This window comes from Hyperolius riggenbachi, chromosome 1, assembly GCF_040937935.1.
Source record: "Hyperolius riggenbachi isolate aHypRig1 chromosome 1, aHypRig1.pri, whole genome shotgun sequence".
NCBI classification, from domain to species: Eukaryota; Metazoa; Chordata; class Amphibia; order Anura; family Hyperoliidae; genus Hyperolius; species Hyperolius riggenbachi.
Genome location: NC_090646.1, coordinates 541,641,929 through 541,665,470, shown reverse-complemented (window position 1 = coordinate 541,665,470; position 23,542 = coordinate 541,641,929). Strand labels below are relative to the sequence as shown.

The 23,542-nt window shown below is 45.1% G+C and overlaps 1 protein-coding gene across 2 annotated transcripts in view; it reads left to right on the top strand.

The window, feature by feature from the left end:
• Positions 1 to 358: 358 nt before the first annotated feature.
• SRFBP1 (serum response factor binding protein 1) overlaps positions 359 to 23,542 on the top strand; it is a 101,356-nt gene continuing 78,172 nt past the window's right edge. Inside the window, exon 1 of one of the 2 annotated variants that reach the window (XM_068247068.1) lies at positions 359 to 495. In XM_068247068.1, coding sequence (XP_068103169.1) covers positions 466 to 495 — 30 coding nt within the window. In that variant the 5' untranslated portion in view covers positions 359 to 465. The remainder of the gene's footprint in view (positions 496 to 23,542) is intronic. The other variant, XM_068247075.1, reaches the window with a different exon arrangement.

The following is a 23,542-nucleotide window of genomic DNA, read 5'->3' as shown; positions in this document are numbered from 1 at the left end:
GTGAAATGCCCCTAAATGAAAGACGTGGATAGTTGCGAGGAATGATGTTTGTGTCCGTCCATGTGAACATATATGCACAAAACTTATAGGAAGCGCTGTGTTGTGGAAGTACACTTCCCTCCCTCCGCATTCACTGGCGCTGCAGTAATCTGTAGCGGAGCTCGGCTATATAGCAGCATATCCCGTCCAAAGCCAAGTTGGTAGCATTGCGAGCAGGCCAGGTAAGCGCTACGCTTGCTGTGTGTGTATGATGGAGTTGTCCCACTCCCATACACAGGAAGCAAGCGTAGCGCTGCCTGCTCGCAATGCTACCAGTTTTACCCCTGGGCGGCTTCCGTAGCCGCACATGCGCGCCTCGTTTGTTTCGAAGGAACCCAGGAAGACACGTGGGTATCGGTGTGCTTGGAACAGGCAGTGGGGCTGTGATTCGGTGACTGTCAGGCGGAACCGGAGTGGCGATACGTCATGGCTCCCGTGCTGAACCTGAATAATGAGGTGAGGATGAGCGGAGCAGAGTGTGATCCTGTAACTACTACTGCACACCTAATACACTTCTGGCAGATGAGAGAAGCAGTGTGATCCTCTCTGCTACTGCACTTATCATACACAGCTGGCGGATGAGAGGAGCAGTGTGTGATCCTGAAACTGCTGCTGCACACATTATACACATTATACACTGCTGGCAGAAGGGCAGCATGCAGCCACGGCTCTGTGACACAAATTTCAATGCAAGCATTTAGCTGGCAGGGAACCAGAAGTGTGGAAACTCACTTCAGGTTAATCTGTAACCTAAAAAACATCCCCTGGAGGGTACCCACCTCAGGAGGGGGAAGCCTCTGGATCCTAAAGAGGCTTCCCCGTTCCTCCTAAGCCTCCGGGATCCAGTGCTGGCAGCCCCTGAACACCGCCAAGGTAATTATTTACCTAGCGTGATTTAGCACAAGCGCAGTAGCGACTTTTTTTTGACGGGGCTCAAGTGGAAATAGCTGAACTCAATGAGGTACGCACAGTAGAGCGGACCCGTTTGGGCTCGGCTATTTCCACCTGAGCCCAATCGGAAAGCCATTACTGCACCTGTGCAGAATCATGATAGGTAAATATTGCAGATATCGGCATCCTTGTGGGCTGTGGTTTTGGGGGAGCCAGCGCTGGATTCGTAAGGCTTAGAAGGATGGGGGAAGCCTCATTAGGATCCGGAGGCTTCCCCCTCCCAAGGTAAGTACTTCCCAGGGGGATGGTTTTTAGGTTACAGATCCTCTTTAAGGCCAGAAACCTACTAGGAGCGATTTTCTGAGTACTTTGTGATTTGAAAACTCTTGCTAATGTAATGCTATGGGTGTGATCTCACTTGAGCGATATGATTTTCTAAAAATCCCCCATAGCATGGCATTAGCAAGAGCTTTTTCAAATCACTAGTGCTTAGAAATCGCTCCTAGTGGGTTTCTGGCCTAAGGTTAGTTTCACATCAGGTTAGATACATATCTAAGTAGCAGGAAGGCTTTGGATACCCTAGAGCCCTCTGCCTGGTCAGACATTCCAGTGCCTGCTAGATCGAATACCTCTTTGGCACTCCGCAGAGTTTGGAAGTACTTGCATCCCTCACTACTTCAGACGCTGGGATGGACCAAGGACTGGTAAGGCTCTATGCTATCCAGAGCCTTCCCTCTACATGAGTATGCATCTAACCTGAAGTTAGATACCTCACTTTAAGATTGTTTTTAACACAACTGTTGCAACTACAGCAGAATCACATTAGGGTAAATTCTGATATAGTAAACTTCTGGCTATTGTAAACTCTCCCCATGATCCTGACTATGTGCCTGTATGACATCCTGATATAGTAAACTATTTGGCCAGATCCCTTGGGGTTTACTATATGTGGAATCTACTGTATATAGCTCAGTTGTGACATTTGTTTTCTCAAAGACAAGACAAGACAAGACAAATAAGACAAGACAAGTCAAATAACACTTATATCGTGCTTTTCTCCTGGCGGACTCAAAGCGCCAGAGCTGCAGCCACTAGGGCACGCTCTATAGGCAGTAGCAGTGTTAGGGAAACTTGCCTAAGGTCTCCTACTGAATAGGTGCTGGCTTACTGAGCAGGAAGAGCCGAGATTTGAAGAGACAGAGCCCTTAACCATTACACTATTCAGCCACTGACAGTACCTTCTGTTTTAAAGCAGCAGGGACAGCCATACTATGCCAGTAAAAAACATATAAGTTGATAACTACTTGTTCTACTTAAATAACGTATGTGTTGTACTGTCCATGTTTTGATTGCAGTGAATTTTATATAGTAAATAAAGAAAAATATATTTCAGGCGTTTGCCAGCTTGCTTCCCTCTGACTGAAGCCAATCCTGATGTCATTTCCTCCTTTGCTCTTTTTTTTTTTCTCACCTAGAAACTCATAGCTAGCTTGCTTTGTAAACACGAGAGCATAGCCAGCATAGATCGTATTTCAGCTTCACACTGAACTGCCCTTAGCCAATCAGTGAGGAGCAGAATGTGGGATGGTTATGACAAGCTTCCTTCTCGTTGTCAATGTACCAAATAGAGCCAGTCTGACTGAGATAACATTTATTACAACAGACACATTTCTGACTAGATTGGAATGCTTGCAATGCAGGGTCAGGTTGCATGCTGTATAATTAAACACAGGGCAGTGGGTAAATGGAATTTGATTTTGTGGCTGACAATTCCTCTTAAACCACTTAAGGAGAGGGCTATTGTGGAGAATTCTGTGCTGCGTGGGCTCTCCAGCCCACAGCACAGATTGCAGATTGGGAACCACGCAGGGCGACCAGACTTTCCCCCTTTTTTCTCCACTAGGGGCATGACCTGCTGATCGCCGCCGCTCCGTGTGGCCAAGCCCCCCTCCGCATTGATTTCCGCCCTCCCTTCCTCTCCATCCCTCTCCCTTTACCTATGGACTGCGCAGGACGGAAATCCATCCTGCGCCGCCTAGGATAGGCTTCAGCCTATCAAATGGCCAATCAGAGGCAGCGCCGTATTGATGTAAACAGCGGGGACTTCTTCCCCGCGTGTTTACAATTAGCCTGCGAGCCGCGATCGGAGGCTCGCAGGCTATTCACGGAGACACCCTCCATGAACTGACATGGGACTTCCATGTAAAACCACAAACGACCACCCGCCGCCTATCGGCGTTAGCTGGTCATTAAGTGGTTAAGAAGGCAAATTACATTGAATGTCTTTTTAACCTCCTGAGCGGTATGTCCGACACTGTGTCGTGCAGGAAAAATAAGCTGAAAGCGGTATGCCCAACACAGTGTCGGGCATGCCGCTCAGGAAGTTTTCTACAGCACTCTGTGTTCCCTGGATAAGTTAGCTAGCTAAACGTGACCCGTATAGCTAAGCTAACTATATGAGATACAGCATAAAGCCCCCTCCCTGAGTGAATATCCCCGCTGCCTCTCCCCATCTGTCCCTGCAAGTATTTATTCTGTCTCTCCCTCCCTCTACGCTCTATCATAAGGTGGCCATACACTGGTCGATTTGCCATCAGATCGACCAACAGATAGATCCCTCTCTGATCGGATCTATGGCTGCCTTTACTGGAAACAGATTGTGAATCGATATCAGCATGAAATCGATTCACCATTTGTGAAGCTGCCGCCACCCCCCGAGCCCCCGCATACATTACCTGATCCGACCAGCGCGAGTCTCCCGGTCTCCGCTGTCTTCTTTTCCGCGCTCGGCTCCAGGGCTCCAGCTTCCCTTCCTCTCCGGGGAAGTGTAAACAATAGAGGGCGCTCTACTGTTTAAACTTCCTGCTGGGACAGGAAGAAGTGAAGCCTGCCGGACTCGGAGCCCAGTGGAGAAGGAGCAGCGGGGACAGGCGCTGGTGGAACAGGTAATGTATTACCGCTGTATCGCGTCGGTCGTCGGACATTCGAACGCCGCTATCGACGCACTCCCGACCCGCCGGCAATCGAGCGAAATCTTCCACACGGACAGGAATGAAGGGAATGATCGATTTCGGTCGGAAATCGATCATTTGGTCAACGTTTGCTCAGCAATTTCACAGCAGATTCGATCACAGTAATCGAATCTGCTGTATATCGGCGGGAAAATCGTTAGGTGTATGGGCCCCTATACTCCCCCGGGTCCCCCCCCCCCCCCCCCCCCCCCCTGAGTGATTTTCCCTCCAAGTCGTTCCTCCCCCTTCCCCCTTTATGCTGGATCTCATATAGTTAGCTTAGCTACATGGGTCAGGTATAGCTAGCTAAATTAATATTGGGGGGGGGGGGGGTTTTGGGGATCAGCGAGCCCATACCTCTCAAGAGGGAGGGGAATGGAAGTAGTAGGAGGAAGGGATGGAGGCGCGGGGGGGGGGGGGGGGGGGTAGGGGAGAGAGAGATGGGGGGATAGATGATTGGCCATATGGCCATAGCTGCAGAGAGAGTGGTAAGCTAGGTACCCACGTTGCAATTTTCCCGGCGATTTTTCCTCCGACTAAGTATTTTTTTGAGTGCCAAGCGGTCGTTTCCGCGATATTGCGACGTGGGTACAGGCGGTCACTGCGGATCGGATCACTAGGATCCCCGACGCTTCCTGCACAAAGTATCGCGATCGCCTGAAGTCTTGTTTGCTCCTGGCGTGTAGCGTCGCATGACGCCGTGTGCACCCGCCGTCAGGAAGAGGCATCAAGGGACCCGTCGGGCGGCGAGTACGTAGCTTTAGGGCCCATTTCCACTAGGAAGTGATGAGTGTGTGGCTACCTAGCCGCATCGCATCTCTTCCGCTGGTGTCTGCGTCACTTCCGCATCTCCTGATGAGGAAGTGTATAGAGGGGACGGCGAGCGGATACGGCCCTTCTGAGAACCTGCAGCATGCTGCAGAGTCTCAGATTGCTCCGCACGCAATGGAAACTGTTTTATTGCCATGCACTGGTTTCAGGACTCGTGCGACCACTTCTAGTGGAAACAGGCTGGATGTGGGGGGGGGGGGAGAGATGGGGGGTATTTCAGCCAATGCTATTGCTAAAGAGGGAGGGATGGATGTATCGCTGGAGGAGGAGGGAGGAGAGGGGGAAATCGGTCAGGGGTGCACCTATACTAGGCCTCTTATAGCTAGCTAACTATGCTAAGGCACGTAAAGCTGGCTAATGAGACACCTACATCTAGCTAATGATACTGGGGAACCTGTAGCTGTATTACCTGGGCACCTAAGTTAGTTAACCTATACTGGGGCACCTATACTTGGCTGCCTATATTGCGGGCACTTATACTCATTGGCATGCTGATCCCTCGTCGTTTGCCTCCGATAGTGACATGTTCCCCGGCGATCGGTGTTGATGACACCAGGGAAACGCACCGTCAACATCTGGCGGCAGACTAACTTTTTATTTTATTTATTTTTTTGCATTGAATTCAATACATTAACCTGCGGAGAATTCCGAAGACAGGTGAGCACTAAACGGTGGGTGACACAGGACAGAATTTATGAATGCACACAGGGAGTGGAAAGGTGGGGGGGGTTGGTCAGCGGCGGATGTGGCAGACTCAGGCCAATTCCCAAGAGATTTCATGCTGAAATCAATCTGAAATCGGCCTGCGGTGTATAGGCAGCCGACAGATCTCTCTCTAATCAAATTCGATAAGAGAGACATTTGTCTCTAGGTCGAATGCCCATCAATGTTAGATGTATGACCACCTTTAGATTTGTATTAGTGCAGGTTGAGAAGCTGCAGCTCAGAAGTGTATATGATCAGAGATTTTGGGGAGTAATTTTGAAATTTTAGTTTTGATTTTATTTTGTGTTTCAAGCTTTTATTAAACTCAAAATGTTTACTAGACCCTTGCTTGACACATTTTGGTAAGTTACAGGAAAAAGGGTTATGAAAATTAATTGGATCACTTTTTGCACAGAAATCCATCAGAAACTGAGCGCCAAGGAAGTTAAAGGGACACTTAAGCCAGCTTCCTCCGCATTCCCGACTACAATTAGCGCTATTGCGGGCCGCAACGTGTACAAAAATACGCGTTGCTGCATATCAATGCGTTGGTAACGCGTATTTTTGTATGCCTTGCGGCCCGCAATAGCGCTAACTGCAGTCGGGATTGCGGAGGAAGCTACGCGTGGCCAGTCCTGTCGGCAAAAACGAAACTAGCTGGCAGCGGGGGACCAGAGGATTAGTGAGTGGCTGCGAGGGCACAGGACTGCTGCAGGGGGCTGGTAGAAGCCCCAGGTGAGTAAAACTCATTTTTTTTCTGGCCTTTTAAGTTCCGCTATACTTTCTGATGGTTCTGAGCCACCCTTTCCCAACACAGATCTTCGCATGTTCTGTACGACTGGGTGAGCTGTGTTCAGCACAGTTTGTTTTTATGATTAGTAAGGACTCGTTCCCACCGGGCAGAAATGCGCCCATATTTATATCTGCACTGATGCACAAAAAATGCATTAGTTTAGTGCAGATGAGTAATACAGTAATTTGCATTAAAGGATACCCGAAGTGACATGATGAGATAGACATGGGTATGTACAGTGCCTAGCACACAAATAACTATGCTGTGTTCTTTTTTTTTTTTCTTTATCTGTCTGAAAGAGTTAAATATCAGGTACGTAAGTGTCTGACTCAGTCCTGACTCAGACAGGAAGTGACTACAGTGTGACCCTTACAGGCCGGTTAGTTGAGGCTTTCAGTTGCCTGAGTTCCGGATAACGGGACTTTGCTGGACCTCTTTGTGTTCATATTCACTGCTTGAAAAATATGACTTGGCTTCATACAGGAAGAGGCAGGCTTTGTGATGAGGTCCTATCGCCTTCCCCTTCCCTCCTATTATCCTGATAGGAGGGAACATTGTGGTAAGCCTGCCTCCTCCGGTCTGAAAATGTAACTTTAGCCAAAAGTCACATTTTTCAAAAAGTGATTAGGAGAACAAGGGAAGGAAGGGCAATGCACAGAGGTATGTGGATCCAGCATGAACATACCTCTGTGCTTTGCCTCGGGTTAGGCATGAGCTTCCTTTTGCATTTCATTGTACAGAGAGTCCACGACTTACCAACACCTGATTTACAATTGATCTGCCGATACGATTAGTCAACCATTTTCTACCATTTTTAGTCAAACCCCCCCCCCCTTCTCACACAGATACAAATGGGGGAATCAGTTTGAATATAGCCCAGCCTCAGGGTCCAGCCATGTTTAGTAAGTGAGTGGCTAGCTGAAATTGCTTTTTATTTATTAGATGCTGTGGGCTAGCAGAAATTCATTCAGACCGCCACTGGTGGCCCTCACATTCCTGACCTACAACAGCTTGTTGTGTGCAGTAAAACACACTTTGCTATTTCAAAAAAGGCCTTGTAGTTTTTGAAAAGAAAAAAAAATAAATTTAAAAAAACTCAGTAAAATTACATTTTGCCGAGGGAGCAGGGGACAAAAGTGATATCGGAGGGGGGAAGATGTGGCACATAGGGGAACACTGCAGACACAGGGAAATAGAGGGGGACAGGGACTGTTTCAGTTTTAGAACGGCATCAGGTTAAACACAAGTGACAGGGACTACCTGTACTACTGTAAATAAAAGCTTGTATTGCAGCAGTTTTCCATACTGTTGCAGCTAATATGCTTCTAACTTTGCAGCAACCAGTCTTATCATGACATATTTATTTGGCCGATAGAGAGGAGGCAGTGATTTGTAAGGCTTGCTACAGACCAGTAATGATGGAAGTGTTTATGCTTGCAAGCCCAGGAAAATACATTAGTGGAGCTGCAAATGATAGGAAAACTTTTGACAGATAAAGATGCTTTCTTATTAAATTACAGGGAATCCATAATTAGGTTTCTTTACCGGATGCCTTAACCCTTTTAATAATTTTAAAGGGGGGGAGCAGGCATATTCTCCTCCGCCCCCTCTGTTAAGGCCTAATGCCCCCCCCCCCTTTCCCCAAAGCTACTTCTGGTTTGGGAGGGTCGGCGCACACTGCGCAGGCGCTGCCCAGCGACACACATCTTGATGGGACGGCCGGGAGTGCTCTGCACATGCGCACTACATAGTTGTCATGTAGTGTGCAGAGCACCCGCGAGCACGCGATCAAGGACGTGCGTCACCGTCCACCCTCCTGATCCGTAAGTAACAGAGGAGAACTGGGGGAGCGGTGGGCATGAGGAGAGCCTCCTTCCTACACATGCCTGCTCCCCCCATTTTTAAATTTTTAAAAGTGCTTACGGTATCCTTTTAAAAGATGCAGTTCCCTTGATCTAGCAGCAGAGTATTGTACTGTGTTAGCCATCTGTAAAAGCAAGAAGCTTTGAATCAGGATGATACCATTTATTAGACAATACATGTTATCATCTTTATTCTAAAGTTCTTTCTTATACCCTTGATCTACAGTATAAGCTTGGGTGACTTGTGTTACACAACTGCCCACTAGAGGGAGCAGACTGGTTGATGTATGCAGCTTTTTGTGTGGCTTCACACTCTTCATAATGCAGAACATGTACAAGAATGCTGAAGCCTAAAGATCCCTCCAGTAAGCTTTGCTTGGTCTCCATTTCTGATTTTTAAACTGAAAATGGGTACCAGGGGCGGTTACTGACAACTAACAGGCACTGCCGTTCAGGAAGATGGCGTCTTAATTTGCAGCCATGGCCACAGAATTCTGGCTTTTTCTTGTTTTTCTTCCCTTTTCCCTACCAATTCACCTTGTTTTCTCCCCTGAAAGTGTGCAGTGTAGCCTGTGACGTTGGTGCGGGCTGTGGGGATTTGGGACCTGGAGGTTTTTCTACCTTGCCGCTGCCTGGGTCCATTGCCTGTGCAGATACAGGCCTTGTGGAGTCCACCGCTGCTACCCAGGAGATCAGGGCTCCACTGAAGTAGGAAGACACTGTGCTGATCGACACACCTTTGGCCTCGCTGGATGCTGCCTCCATCCATCCATCCATCCATTGGCTGCTGCTGCTTCACCGCAGCAGGGACACCTTTGGATCAGCCCCTCCATGATGCCAGCCACTAAACCGGAAGTGAGGGCTGCCACAGCTGGACGCTTCTGTGATGGACAGATTATCTTGACCAGCCCAGCTGAATGCTGCCCAGGAGTAAGGATCCACCACACAAATGAACACCACTGCAGCTTCTGAACTGTAACACCTTGGCCAGCACTGCCAGATGTCAGCAATCATGATCCTTAGCAGAATCAGCTATCACTGCAGGTTTCTTTCATGAATAACTGGGTTGTCACTGCCGAACATTCACCTACCTCTGTCTACCCCCCTCCCCCCCCCCCCCCCCCCAATGTCTCCTTAGGGATGGCAGATGAGTGCGACTGGTGGTGCCGTAGTATGACAGCCTCGGATCTTGGGTTTCGGACATTATCCCCCCATCCTTTCAGAACCTGTATGAGCCAAAATCAGTTCTGGGTACGATCTCCCGTTTGTACTTGGAGCAATAAATTATTCGGATTCTGATATGAAATGGTATAGGGATACCGTACTTGGTTTTAAAATTCTGTTTCATTAAAAAGGCAGGAGGAGGGCATTATTATAATCTGTTCCTTTTAAAAAATGTTACATTTTACCTGTACTCCTTACAGGACTGTAAAACAGCATATGAGCATCCTTACTGTCCTCCCCACTGCACGGTGCTAGCTAAGGGCTCTTTCACACTAGGAGCTGATCTTTGCATTTTGACGGATCACTCCTAGATTGCGTTTAGAAATGTAACATGAACGTTTATTTGACTTTCATGTTAACTTTCACATTAGATGAAGCGTTCCAGAGCGTTACGTTGTAACGCATCTGGGAGCGTCATAACGTCCAGCCACTGCAGTTTCCCGTTGAGTGAATTAAAACTTCTGCCACTAATCAGCATCGCACCACAACTTCTCGACGTTCGCCGCAGGTCATACGCGTGCACGAAATCAGTTCATGCACATGCTCTGTGATGTGAAAGAGCCTTATTCACCACCCCTTCTTGTCCTGATATGTCACGCTTGTAACAGTGCAGCATGCAATTGTCAATCTATGTGGCACAATCCAAAGCTGCCAGGTTGCAGCAAATACCCCACTGTTTGTACCATTCTAGAGACTTTGTGTGGTGTCATATTTTAGAGGTGGCTGGCCTGGGATCATAAGCACAAAACAGGGCCAGCAGGTTACCTCAGTATGGCCAAAATTAAACTTTTCCTCTAAAACATTTAACACTGTACTGGTGGCCATACACTAATAGATGGTCACCAGATTTCAAGCATCAGATCAATCCCTATCAGATCAAATATGATTTGAGAGGGATCAAATCCACACACCGTGCACAGATTTTTAATAGATTTCAGTATGAAATCTATTGAAAATCTGTGGAGCCGCACACCACCTGCTGGGGCCCTTAATTCTTCCATGTGTAATGTTTACCCCCCGGGCTGTGCAGGGTGTTGTCAGTGGAGCTAACTCTCATCTGTCCGCTGGCATGCCTTCCTCTGTGTCTCATCTCCATGCCGTGGCACTCCTCCCTATGTCTATTCTCTCGTGGCACCTCTATCATGGGATAAATGGTAGAGGACAGACACTAGAGGTGTGGCATGAATGCCGCCGGGCCTCTAGTGTTGTCCTTGATCTGCTAGCAAACCTTCATACCAACCCATATGAACCAAACCAACAAGGTGTCAGCCTCGATGCGAAGAACTTCAATAACATCTTATATACTATAGCAGCTGGCTTCAAGCAGACCAACTTCAAGAGACCCACCAATAAGCAGTCCTTAAAATGGTTTGACAGTGAATGAAAGGCTCTACTAATGCCCTAAGGGCAGCCTCTGACCACATTCACAGAGACGCCAACCAGGATCTAAGAAAGGCCAATGACCACCTTCCAGAGGCAATACAGAGGTTCCCTCAGAAGGAAACCAACAGCCACACCTCCAACAGTTGCAGGACCCCTTCCTGGACAACTCATTCTGGCAACACAAAGCCCAAGAAAAGTCCTCTCTATATTTACATCTGGCTCCACTACTTCAGAGACCTATACAAGGGCATCCCAGAACTGAAACAAATAGCCACAAAACTTAGAGAACCTGAACTGCAAATAAAAAGTAAAAATAACCATACACAGGTCATACTTACCTCCTGTGTAGTCTACTCCTCAATATCTTTCTCCTCTCCTGCGTCCCACTGTCCACTGTGAACGAGGGAGTTCTCCGACCTTCATTTTAAAAATGGCCATTACCCCATAACAGCTTCCTGGTCAGCACACTGTTAAACTGTAATATCACCCACATGAGCCATAGGGAAACACTGACACTACCTTGCACATTCAGTTGTAACTGACAGCAGCTGATATATAACTGACAGCAACTGGTATATTTCAGTTCTGACAAAATATTGTCAGAACTGGAAGGTGTCACTGTAAGAAGAAAATGGCGAGCTTCTGAGAGGAACTGACGGTGAGGTTAGTATGTAATATTCATTTGCAGCTACGCCATGTGTTTGTTTTAAATAATTTTGCTCGCTTTAGGTTCCCTTTAAGGACATGTAAGAGACGTTCAAAGACTTTCAAAATCCTCTGGATGCACCAAACACAGTGCAGGAAATAAGAGAAAGAATAAAGCTGATAAAATGTAAGTAGGCCAGCAGTCCTGACTTCATCCTGCTAGGTTTTGGGAAGCTTGTTTCCTACTGAAATCAGTTTGAATTTAGCCTCTGGGTACTGCTGTGTTTAGTAAGTGGCTAGCTGATTGCTTTTTATTTATGTCATATTGCTATTGTATTTATTAGATGCTGTGGGTGGCTGTGGACTAGCAGGAATTCATGCAGACCGCCACTGGTGGCCCTCACATTCCTGACCTACAACAGATTGTTGTGTTCAATAAAACGCACTTTGCTACTTAAAGTGATTTATTTAGGAACAGGAGTCCTTTTAAATATGAACGCATTTTTAATCATACCACACAGATTAGAGAAAAATGTCTGTAGTACTGTGTGTGTGTATATAGGAGTGTTTCCAGCAGCTGTTTCTAGGTTGCCACATCATCAGCTCTGTGATACCACAGACACATCCAGCCTGAGTTCACTGACATCCCTCCCTCCTGGACTAAGAAAATCTGCTGGTATTGTTAAGTCGCAGAAAAAGCTAATGGATTCTTTGGGCACTGTATAATGCACACTTTGTAAGGCTGCAAACTCACTGTAGCAACCTAACAAAACTGTGCAGGGCATTGTTAGGTTATTTTAGAAAAGGATTTTTTTTTATTTTTTTAATCTATCATTATATAGAACACACTATTAGAGCTTACATAATTGTGTTAACAAGATTTGGAGTTTAAGGCATTTAACCATCAGCCAAACAGAGGCAACTCAGCTCTGACTTGGGCTGTTATGCTGTTGGATGGTTATGTTATGTGGTGGGGGGGTTATGTAAATATTTACAGTACACTGTTTGTTGCACTTCCTGATGAAGTCCTTCAGGGTGAAACATGTTGAATTTGTGTCACTGTATATATTTTGCACCCTCCAAACTAATAGCTTTATTAGTCGCCCCTCATATTGTGCTGTAGATAGTGGGCGGCTGTCTAGCAGAGAACATCCGTATTGTGGTGGGCCTGCATTGACTAGCAATCTCCTATTTGATTTGATTTCTGGGGGTTTTGTATTATACTAGTGACCTTAGCCCATTTAAAAAATGGGCTAGGTCTGTCACTGCGCATGCGCCCGCCCCGCGCGTGCACGTTGCGCATGCCGCCACGCACGCCAGCCATGCGTACGCCTGCCCCTTGGCCCGTCATCCTTTGCCACGCGTCACTCCCCCTCAGTGTCTCTGCATCCCTGCACATGCGCAGAGAGCAAAAGGGACACACACATAGACATGGGACACAGAAAAACTTGGGGATTATTATAGAGGATTATCTGTTAACGATCTGCAGATGGAAGTTATCATGTATACCATCTAAACGATTCTGTTGTGGTGACTATCGGTTCCTGACCTATCTGTGTGTTGGCTAGCTACACCTCTCTCTACATAGAGATCAGCAAAGACCCCCACACGCAATACAGGTGTTCTTTGAGACTGGCTGCAACTTACACTTGCTTCATTTATTTGCATACTCTCACCCAAATTTTATGTTTTTATACCAATAAAGTATACAGAATTGTACATAGTAGGGCTACCCAATATGGTGTACACTATTTATCCCCAGTACACCTTTAGGGCTCTTGCACACTAGAAGCTGTTTTGATGGATTTCTTCTAGGATGCGGTAAGCATGGTAACATGAAAGTCTATTGACTTTCATGTTACCTTTCACATTAGACAATAACGCTTCTGGGAGCTTTTAATCATACGACGCAGGTGTTTTCCCATCGGGTAAATTATATCTAGCACCGCTGATATGCATCGAACCGCAACTTCCCCAAGTGAGCCAACACGGGTTTGTTCACACATTAGCTAATGTGAAAGAGCCCTTACAGAAATTTTGTATAACAAAACCACCAGTAAAAAAAAAAAAAAAAAAAAAACTGGTGAGATTGTTCTACATTTTTAAACCTATAAATCTTGGTTTGCTGTACTGTAAGTTATAAATGTAGTTGCTGTATTTAATCACTGGGATTTGCAGGACTGGGCAACACTAGCCTTTTTATTTGATGTATGATGTAGCTACGTGTGATGTCAGTACACCTCTCAAACCAATGATGTCCTTCCTGAAAGTCCTTTATTCTGTCACGCAAGAACCTGTCAGCTTTCAAGCATACATTTGCAAGTATGGCTCTGCCATTTGGAGGAAAAGCAGACCCGCTGACTTAAGAATAAATATATACTTACGGTATTTACTTTTTCTGGAGTGTTTCGTGCTATCACAAGCCAGCTTTCTTGCGAACGTTCTGCTCAAAGGAACATTGTAATGAAAAAAAAAAATGGAAGCCAGCATCTTTGTGCCCTTTCAGTAAATGGCAGTTGTCAGATTGTCATACAAATTTTTTGGGCTGCATTTATTTTCAAGTCTTATAGACGTACAACGGTTTTCATCAGAAAAGATCAAGTCCCAGCCCCTTGGGTAACTGTTCTGGGGGGTGAGCATTGTACAGACGCTATGGCATAGTGTTGCGTTTGTTTCTGCGGAAAAGGGAGGAGGGATGACAGTGCAGCATACCAGTGAGTGGCTTCCAAATATGCTTATCAATCTTTCTCCTCTCCCATATCCTGTTCGCTGGGAGTGCTCTGCGCTTGCGCAGTTCGATTCTCTCTGCACTGCGTAAGGATAGAGCTGTCACGTCTCAGGAGGCACTGCACATGCGCAGTAGATCCCGGGCATGGGTCACAATCTTAAGGTGAGAGAGCGGAGGCTTGGCTCAGAGCAGAACTGTGTAATAGGACCTAACAGGCTTCTAGGGGGTGGAAGAAGCCCCCGGGGAATACAACTTTTTTTTTTTTTTTTTATTTATTGCTGGATGTATCCTTTAACACCCCATTCCATCATTGCCCACTGTTCCTCACCTACCCCTCATCAGCAGTGCTACACAAACCTTTATTTGATTTAAAAAAAAAAGTATAGATTCATATGTTTAAAATTAATTTAGTACACTAAATTTGACAACACCTCTGACGTTTTTGCCTTTCTATATCGTTGTTTTATCTTTTTGTTTAATATGTAACGTAACATAATGACTTTGTGTCTATAGCCTGCAGTTGAGAAGCGTTTTGGGTAGCTGTCACTTTGAATTGTTACAGTGTACAGTTTGTTCTGTGTCTCATGTTACAACTGCTCGCATGTGTGTTCCAGCTCACTTATATCTTGCAGATGGAATAGCAATTCCAGTCTATAGAAAACATGAGCATTACAAGGAAAGGCCCCTGGTTTTATTGCTGACTTTATGGTCATTGTAAAAATTTGCCTTTTTGTTTCAAGTTGTAGAATTCTTTTTAAAGTATCCATACACTGGTCATTTTGCCATCAGATCGACCAACAGATAGATCCCTCACTGATCGAATCTAATCAGAGAGGGATCGTATGGCTGCCTTTACTGCAAACAGATTGTGAATCGATTTCAGCATGTCTTCTCCGCGCTGGTCTCCGGGTCCGGCTGGCTTCACTGAAGGGCGCTCTACTGTTTAAATTTCCTCCCGGGACAGGAAGTTCAGTGAAGCCAGCCGGAGTCCAGTGAGAGAGAAGAAGACAGCGGAGACCGGGGGAGTTGCGCCGGCGGAGCAGGTAATGTATTGCCGCTAGCGTCGGATGTCGGGCATTCGAACGCCGCTATCAACGCACTCCCGACCCGCCGACGATCGAGCAAAATCTTCCGCACGAACGGCTCGACGGGAAAGATTGATTTCGGACAGAAATTGATCATTCTGTCAGCGTTTGCGCAACAATTTCACAGCAGATTCGATCACAGTGATCGAATCTGCTGTATATCGGCTGGAAAATCGTTAGGTGTATGGGCCCCTTTAGAGATTTGTATAAGCAGTACTGTAAGGCCTGTTTCACATTGGGAAATAAAGCCGTAACAAATCCAGTTTCCCCTTCACCGGATCTGTAAGGCTTGGTTCACACTGGCAAATGGATCCTTGAAAACGGATCTGATCACAGGTCGATCGGATCCATTTTCACTCCGTTGCCACTCCGATTGCTCCAGCAGCCGGGCGGGTGAGAGAGGGTTAAAACTTACCCAGGTTTCCGTCTTTAATTTCGGCCGGGTGGTAGGGAGGGTTTCTTCTAGGCTTAAATCTTCTTCTGTCTTCAGTTGCGTCCCACATCACGTCATGTGACTACCACGCTTCCTGCTGCCTGGTTAAAGGAGGAAGCATAGTCACGTGACGCGATGTAGGACGCAATTGAAGGTGGAAGCCTGGGTAAGTTTTAACCCCCCCGTCACCCACCCAGCTGCTCAGTACATTAGGCCCAGTTCGTGCCCCCAGAGTCCCAACCCCAGTGGATTTATCCCCTTAATGGTTCGTTTCTTCACTAGTGTGAAGAAATGTTCTGTTCTTTCATTGCCCCCAATTCAGGGCTTCATCATCCTTTTCCAGTCCGCTGGGCTCAGCTCTCCGGAAAATTTCTGCAGGGAGGAATCTTGTTCAGCGGATCGTGCAGAACGTATCCGTTTGAATAGATGGATTTGAATGGATCCATAGGTTAACATTGGATCTGTTCCGTTAGTACAGTGTCCGCTCCATTCTGTGAACTAACCGGTTTTTAACGCAAGTGTGGAACGGTCCACCCTGCAGAAAAGCTGCATTATCACTTTAACAGGGCTTCCTAGTCTTATTAATAGGGCTGTTCTGAGCCTTGGCAAGATCCACTCATCTGTTGGACTTACTACTATAAAACTCCAGCTATGCTCCCTACGAAGTCTAGTCACATCATAGATTAGTATCTGCAGCAGGGTAGAGGCTATAAGACAGTGGCTGGATAGTGTACTGGTTAAGGGCTCTGCCTTTGACATGGGAGACCAGGGTTCGAATTCTGGCTAGGTCAGTTCCTATTCAGTAAGGAGTTCAAGGCAAAACTCCCTAACACTGCAGGGTGGCCTCTTGAGCGCATCCCTGTGGCTGCAGCTCTTGAGCGCTTTGAGTCCGACAGGAGAAAAGCGCTATACAAATGTTTGGATTATTATTATAAGACAGGTGCTGGAGAGAGTATCCACTCCTTCTGAGCCACCAATCCAGTGGTGCAGAGAGAACAGTGGCTAGGAAGGAGCAGGACATGTAGAGGAGGGAGCATGTCAGTTTTCTGTTTTGACAATTATTGGCTTTCTAAAATTACATATCAAACAAACAGAGGTGGCAGGCACTGAGACACCGCTGTGTGAGTAAATATGTAAATGCGTCATTGCTGCAGCAGTATGATCGCCAGTAATGAGCAATGTGCTCAAGATAGACTTATGGCATCAGTGGTGGCTGGGTTGGAGGAGGCAGCAGAGGGTGCCAGGAGGTACACAGCCTTATGACTGCTTTGCAGGGTGTGAAAGCTAGCTTCTTCCACGGCCTATGTACACACAGCCACCATTAAAGGATTTCCGTGGCCACAAAATAAATAAAATGTTTACTTACCTGGGGCTTCTTCCAGCCCCTGGAAGTCATTTAGTGTCCCTCGCCGTAGCTCTGGTCCTCTCCGTCTCCCGCTGGCATTTTCTAAGGATCGTCAGCCCCGATGTATCTGCATATTCTGCGCATGCGCCAGCATGTGTGAGCTTCATTGGGAGGCACAGTACTCTCCCGGTGATGTGGGTGCACTCTCATGCGGGGCAGGTGCACGCGCAGTAGTCCTTAAAGTGAATCAGAACCATATTTAAAAAAAAAAATGAAGCAAATACTTTTCTAAGAAGAGGTAAGGCTCTGGGTCGTATAGAGCCTTCCGTCTCTTCTCTCGGTGCTCTCTATCCTGTGCTGCCCATTTCAATCCCCCGTCGAAAGGGTATTTGGAAGACGTGCGGCTCCATACTACACAGGCGTGAGTGTGCAAGAGAGCGTGCTTGCGCAGGCGCAGTACAGGGCCCTCTGGCTCCCTGAAGACTTCTGAAGCCTCCTTCGGCCTGGTAAAGCAGTATTTGACTAATTTAGTCAAATACTGCTACCGGGCGAGCTAGCACCGGAACGGCGGGACCAGGAGAGGAGCGGGAAGGCTCTATAGGACCCAGAGCCTTCCCTCTCCTTAGGTAAGTATCTGTCTCATTTTTATAAATGCGGTTCCCATTGACTTTAAATGTGATAAGTATCTCTGAACATTGCACAAAACTGTTTATTGTTCAGGCACTTTATATGTTCTCACACACTTGGTAATTAAAGCAGTAGTACCAGACAATCTTTCTTCTCTTGAATACTAAAATTACTGATAGCGTATAAAGAGTATGTTGCTTTTGTTTAAGATGTATATCTGAATATGGCACCTACATTTTCTCCAGTAGAAAAATGTTTGTGCCATATCTATTGTATGTTTGGCTTTTAGGAGGTTATCATTGTCTGCTTCCTCTGGCTCTCTGATGTGGCAGATCAGAACAATGCCTCAGAGGTTCATTTTGCAGCACTGCTTATCTCATGATGGTATTATGAACATATCCAAACATAATAATCTATTTTATAATTCCTCAGAACTTTGGCAGATTGCTCCTATGAGAAGGCGACATCATTAAGCCATATTTATTTATTCTGCTTCTTTTGCAGTGTTTGGGTTGTCTCATGACTTCAGATTTTGCTTCAGCGAATTTCAGAATTGCCTTATCTTATCTACTATTTTTGCAAAAGATTTGGCCATGAATTTTTGTGTTTTTTTTTGTTTCTTTTTATGAATTTAGCAACAATTTACAGAATAGTTGATAAAACATTTTATATAACTTCATAAAAAGCCACACTCTGTACGATGGTTCCAGACTGTAATAAGCAATATTAGATAATCTGTGGACGATCTATTGCTGGACATAAACCCAGTCTGACCCCCATTTGCGTATAATTGATGTGAGGGTTGCTGGTGTGGTGTGTAAGTGTTTGAGATGTGGCGGAGCTGGCCACTCCAGCTTCACAGTAGTTTTAGCCTGTCTTATATGTTTAGATTATATTAACCTTTTAGCAGCCAAATCAAGTAAAACTGATTTAGCTGCAGAGCCCAATTTTTCCTGACGCTGTGGAAGTGAGCCTTCCCCAGCCTGGCAGGCTAGTAGGACATGCAGAGTGGCAAAGGGATCGGTTATAGTCACCTGTTCCTAATGCCGGATTAGCTTCTCCTCCTTATCCACTCGCAGCGATACACTCCCGACATCCGCTTCTGACTTCCGATCACGTTATTCCATGTGTTTGGGGCTCAGAGGATAGTGTCTGTGGTACAGAGCCACACGGTGGTGGAAGAGGGGTAATGGAAGAGTCTCTTTCATCACCCCTCTTCCACCACCGGGTGGCGCTGCACGGCTGACATTATCTTCTGAGCTTGTGATCAGAAGTCAGAAGAGGATGTCGGCAGTGTATCGGCTCGGATGGATGAAGAGGAGATGCCTGTCCAGCATCAGGAACAGATAACAATAAAATAACGCACCCTGCGTCACTCTGCATGATTTCATTAGGCAGAACAACAAGTTCTGCCGGCTGAGGTTAAAATGAGTGCAGCATCTTCAAACTAGATATTTAGTTTAATATTGCTAACGGGTTAAAAAAGTATGTTTTTACTTTAATTGGTGTTTGTAGTTTTACTGGTGTCCTCCCTATTCATCTTCCTCAGAATTGTGTACTTGGCTTGATTATTTTGTTTTAATTTGCATGTGATTTAAAGGTTCCTCATGACACCATGAACAATGTTAGATGGATTACAGGGACATCATGTTGGAACAAGTGATCAGGTGATACTTTTTTTTTTAATCAGTCAGAAGGCTAGGTGAGAGAAATGCCAGTGGTTTTCTACTCCAAACTACCTGTATTAGTAGGACTGACTAATTCCAGTCAGGTGTAGCTAAACATTTCTGTAGTGCCTTCTAGAGCAGCTGCAGATATTTCCTGATCAGCATTTTCACTGGGGAATATGAAATGAGAATGGCCTCTGGTTTTCCTCCATCAATGTTTGGCTACGTTTCCTGTAAATAATCATTTCAATGATCATTTTGCTCAGAATGAAGACAAGGGCGAACATTTAGTATTGCCGCTTGGACATTTGGGGCAAATTGCATCGAAAGATTGCATCTGATGATTGGAACCTTAACTAACCTGTCTAATCCTACCACTAGCCTCCTCCCTATTAATGGCTAACACTAAACTCCCCCTCTTCTCCTAACAATATCTCCCGCCTCTCCACTGTCATTAAGCTTTCTTATTGCTAATTTAAATCCTAACACTAACCCCGTTCCTCACAATAACTCACAATACCTGCTGCTACAGTGTAGCAGAACTTATTGCCAATCCATGTGCCTATTTATAACCGAGTGCCAGTGCCAGAATTATGAGCCCCATAGTCACAAATTTGCACTGTGGTCTATAAGAGCACCGTAAAACAGCAGGCACTGGTGTGCAAAAAATAGCTGCTTCAATGACAAGGAGTGCAGAAAAGCCTCTGTGCAGCTGCTTTTTGTAATGCCTGGTACACGCCAAACAATTTCCCGTCAGATAGACGGGTCAAATTAATTATTTCCGACAGGGCCGATCTGATTTCCAATTTTTCTTTTATCAATTTTTTTTTCAATCATTTCACTACAAAATAGATCAGAAGAATGATCGGAAATCAGATCAGACCTGACGGACATAATCAATTTGACCCGTCTAGCTAAAGGGAAATGGCATGGTGTGTACCAGGCATAGAAAGAGGCTCTCCCACTCTATCAGATAAGACCAAAATTAGTAATGCAGTATGATTACATTGCTAATCAGGGTATTTATCAATCTTCATGAAAGAGGTTTTTTTTTTTAAATCTTTTCTTTTTCCTTTAAGGGCCCGTTTCCACTAGGGATTAGAATGCAAGGCGATCGCTGCATCGCCTCGCATTCCTCCACAGGTACTTCCGGTTGTCTTCTGGACAACCGGATGCAGCGTCATGTGGCTTCCTGTCGGCGGCTATGGGGACTCGGATGCGTGCTGCGGAAAACTGGAGCATGCTAGCCATAATTTCCCCCGCGTCGCATCGCGCTGTATCGCGTAGGTCAATTCGCTTCAATGGAAACCACTCCATTGACCTGAATTGGTTGCATTTTACGTGCATTGCGAAGCGGAGCGGTTTCCGCGTTGCATGCCACGCATTGCATATTTGCCTTCCTTCATATGTATTCCCCTAACAGTGCTAAACTGAAATTGACATGAATTTGAACTGTTTCTTTTTCATTGCTCATGATGACTGTTAGTGGGACACTTGTCAGTGTTTCTAATTCCATGCTTATAAAAAGAAATTCAAGATTTCTGCCAAAACATTTGTTTTTCAAGCGTCAGTCATAAATTTCCTGTTTGTTCAGTTGTGGGAATATGACATTTTGCCAGTATGCTAATGTTATTTTAATAATGCATTGCACACATTAAGGTATCAAATTCATCATAGACTGCAAGTATGGCACAAAGCATACACTCAGTGTATTCAACTAGTTACGTCAGTGATATACGAAGAAATAAGCAAACCTTATTCTTAGTGTTATTTGCTTAGTACATCTTTTACTAGGTGTACTTTAAACAGTATTATTTACATTATTAGATCTTAAAATGCATAGAGTGACGTGTCTGGTTTTGTTGTACTGTAGTCCCCTTGAACAGCTTGAGCTTTTGAACAGAATTTGTATCAGTAGTTTAGACACAGTTTTCCAAATGACTTTCCCATCGTCCAACTGGCTGTTCTTGGTTATCATATTGTAGAGAAAATAAATTATGATGTGCTGGCGTTACTCAGAGTGCTGAGGTATTGTACATTTACAGTGATGTAAAAAAGAATGATTCCCTTTCAGTTCCACTATGTTTAGCAGAAATAATTGAAATGTTTCTTATTTTTTATCTGTCTTTTATGTTGCTGTTGAGAAATTTTGTCTTGCTCTTCTTTGTAGGTTTGCTTAAATCAAACATTTTGGTGGGGTTTTTGTGCCTGAACAGCCCCTCAAACCCCCCAGTATAGTAGTAAAAAAAAACATGTGTACATGCAGAATGACAGACCTAGACTATAGTGAGAGCTGGTACTCAATGTACTCTGTGTGCTGCTGTCATGTATATACACCCTGACAAAGTCTATCTTTAGGTGGAACATGTTGGTTCTGTAGCAGTTTTTTTTGTATAATTTTTCATCTGCACTTTAGTAGTCGTTTAATCTGGGCTACCTCTTAGCCACCATGTAGTGGAGCAGCCATAGATGGGCAGATTTATACAAACTTGACCAGATCAAGCTGATTTCAGGCGTACTCATATGCGGTTATATCGCTGATGCCTACCAGCTGTCTTTTAATGTCATCACATCCAGTAGTCTTTTTCAAGACTCGGCAAGATATCTGATACAGTAGAGTATGCTGAGGCCCAGGAAACATATGTGTAATGTGTATGCCCATAATGTAAATTGTACAAATAAAAGTATACGTTGTGTTGTCATGAAGCCCAAGTCCCCCTTCGAAGATGTGTATTTTCCTAAAGTTTGCATAGTGTGTTATATTTCCTGTACAGACTCTGTAGCAAAACACGCTAATTGGCTCCTGCCATACAAAGGGAAGAGGGCAGATGCGCAAGGACAGACAACATTCGACACTATGATCCATCCTGGCAGATTGCAGAAGATATCAAAGGACCTCTCTGAAAGGTTTATGTTTCAGAGTGGAACGATCAGGATTCATGAAGTATTCCGTCCGATTCTGCCATGCCTCCTCCATATATAGACAGTCAGAGATCACCTGAGACTGCCGTCAAATCTGATATAAGGGGGGGGGGGACTGAACTGTGACACCTAGGTGGTCAGGAAGATCAGCTGGCTTGAGTATTTACCAAAAGTGTTCTGGAGAGAATCTGCAATACCTAGTAGGGGATAGATGCGGAAGTTGGTAGTCAAATCCATGATCCACCTATGGTAACTCATTTGAGCTAAGCATTTGTGACCACATCCAGCACTGCTAAGGTAGAAAGACTTCCTAATATCCAGCTGATGTAAGGTCTCTGAAAATAATAGCTGCTCACACTAAAGCTCAACACACACCATACAATCTTGGTTGTTCAATCTTACCACTTTCATGTAGTATAAGAGCTTATCCAATCAATCATACTAGGTATTTTCAATCTGTTGGCCCTTATACTACATAGATTTGGTAAATCTGTACAACCAAGATTGTATGGTGTGTGTTGAGCTTAAGGTAGAAATAAGCCACAATCAGACACAGTATACAATCGAGTCAAAAGGTAAGAGAAAAGTATGTTCCTCAAAACGTCTTGGTTCAATTCACTCATTTGCAACTGATGATTAAAAGAAGGTGATCCAAAAGTGTTTCAGAAACAGTTAGCCTCCTTGTTCAAACACTAGTGTGACTGGGCTAAATTAAGAACTAAATTTATTTATTGTATTTATACATCGCCAATATATTACGCATTGCTATACAATGATACAAAGTATGACAGATGTAACAAGGTTATACAACATACGACAAAGCTATACAAGGCAAACTGGGTACAAAATACATGATCATGCGATTTGGGCTGGTTGGGTAGGTCCAGTAATACAAGTATGAGGCTGTCATAGGAAAGGAGCACAATGATGGGGGCGCTCTATCATGTAGAATAAATTAGGGAAGGGAGGACCCTGCCAAAAGTTTACAATCTAAGGGGAGATTAAACAGAGCCTCTAGTTTACAAGCCTTTAAAATGTAACTGTCGGGCATAAAATCAAAAATCAATTCTTTATTTTTATCTGGTAAACAAGTAATAAGGATGCTAATCAGGCAATCCAAAAGTTAAAATTTCTATTACTTTTCTTGTTTATAAATAATGATTCCCAGTTTACCTGACTCTTATTTGGTATGTTGCCGCAAAAAGGAAGTTGCACGGCATGCTGGGTTGTCCTATTTTGCTTCTGTAGTTTAGTTAAGTCTGAGGGGAAATAAAGAAGCAAAAAAAGACAACCCAGCATGCCCTGCAACTTCCTTTGTGCGGCAACGTACAAAATAATAGTTAGGTAAACT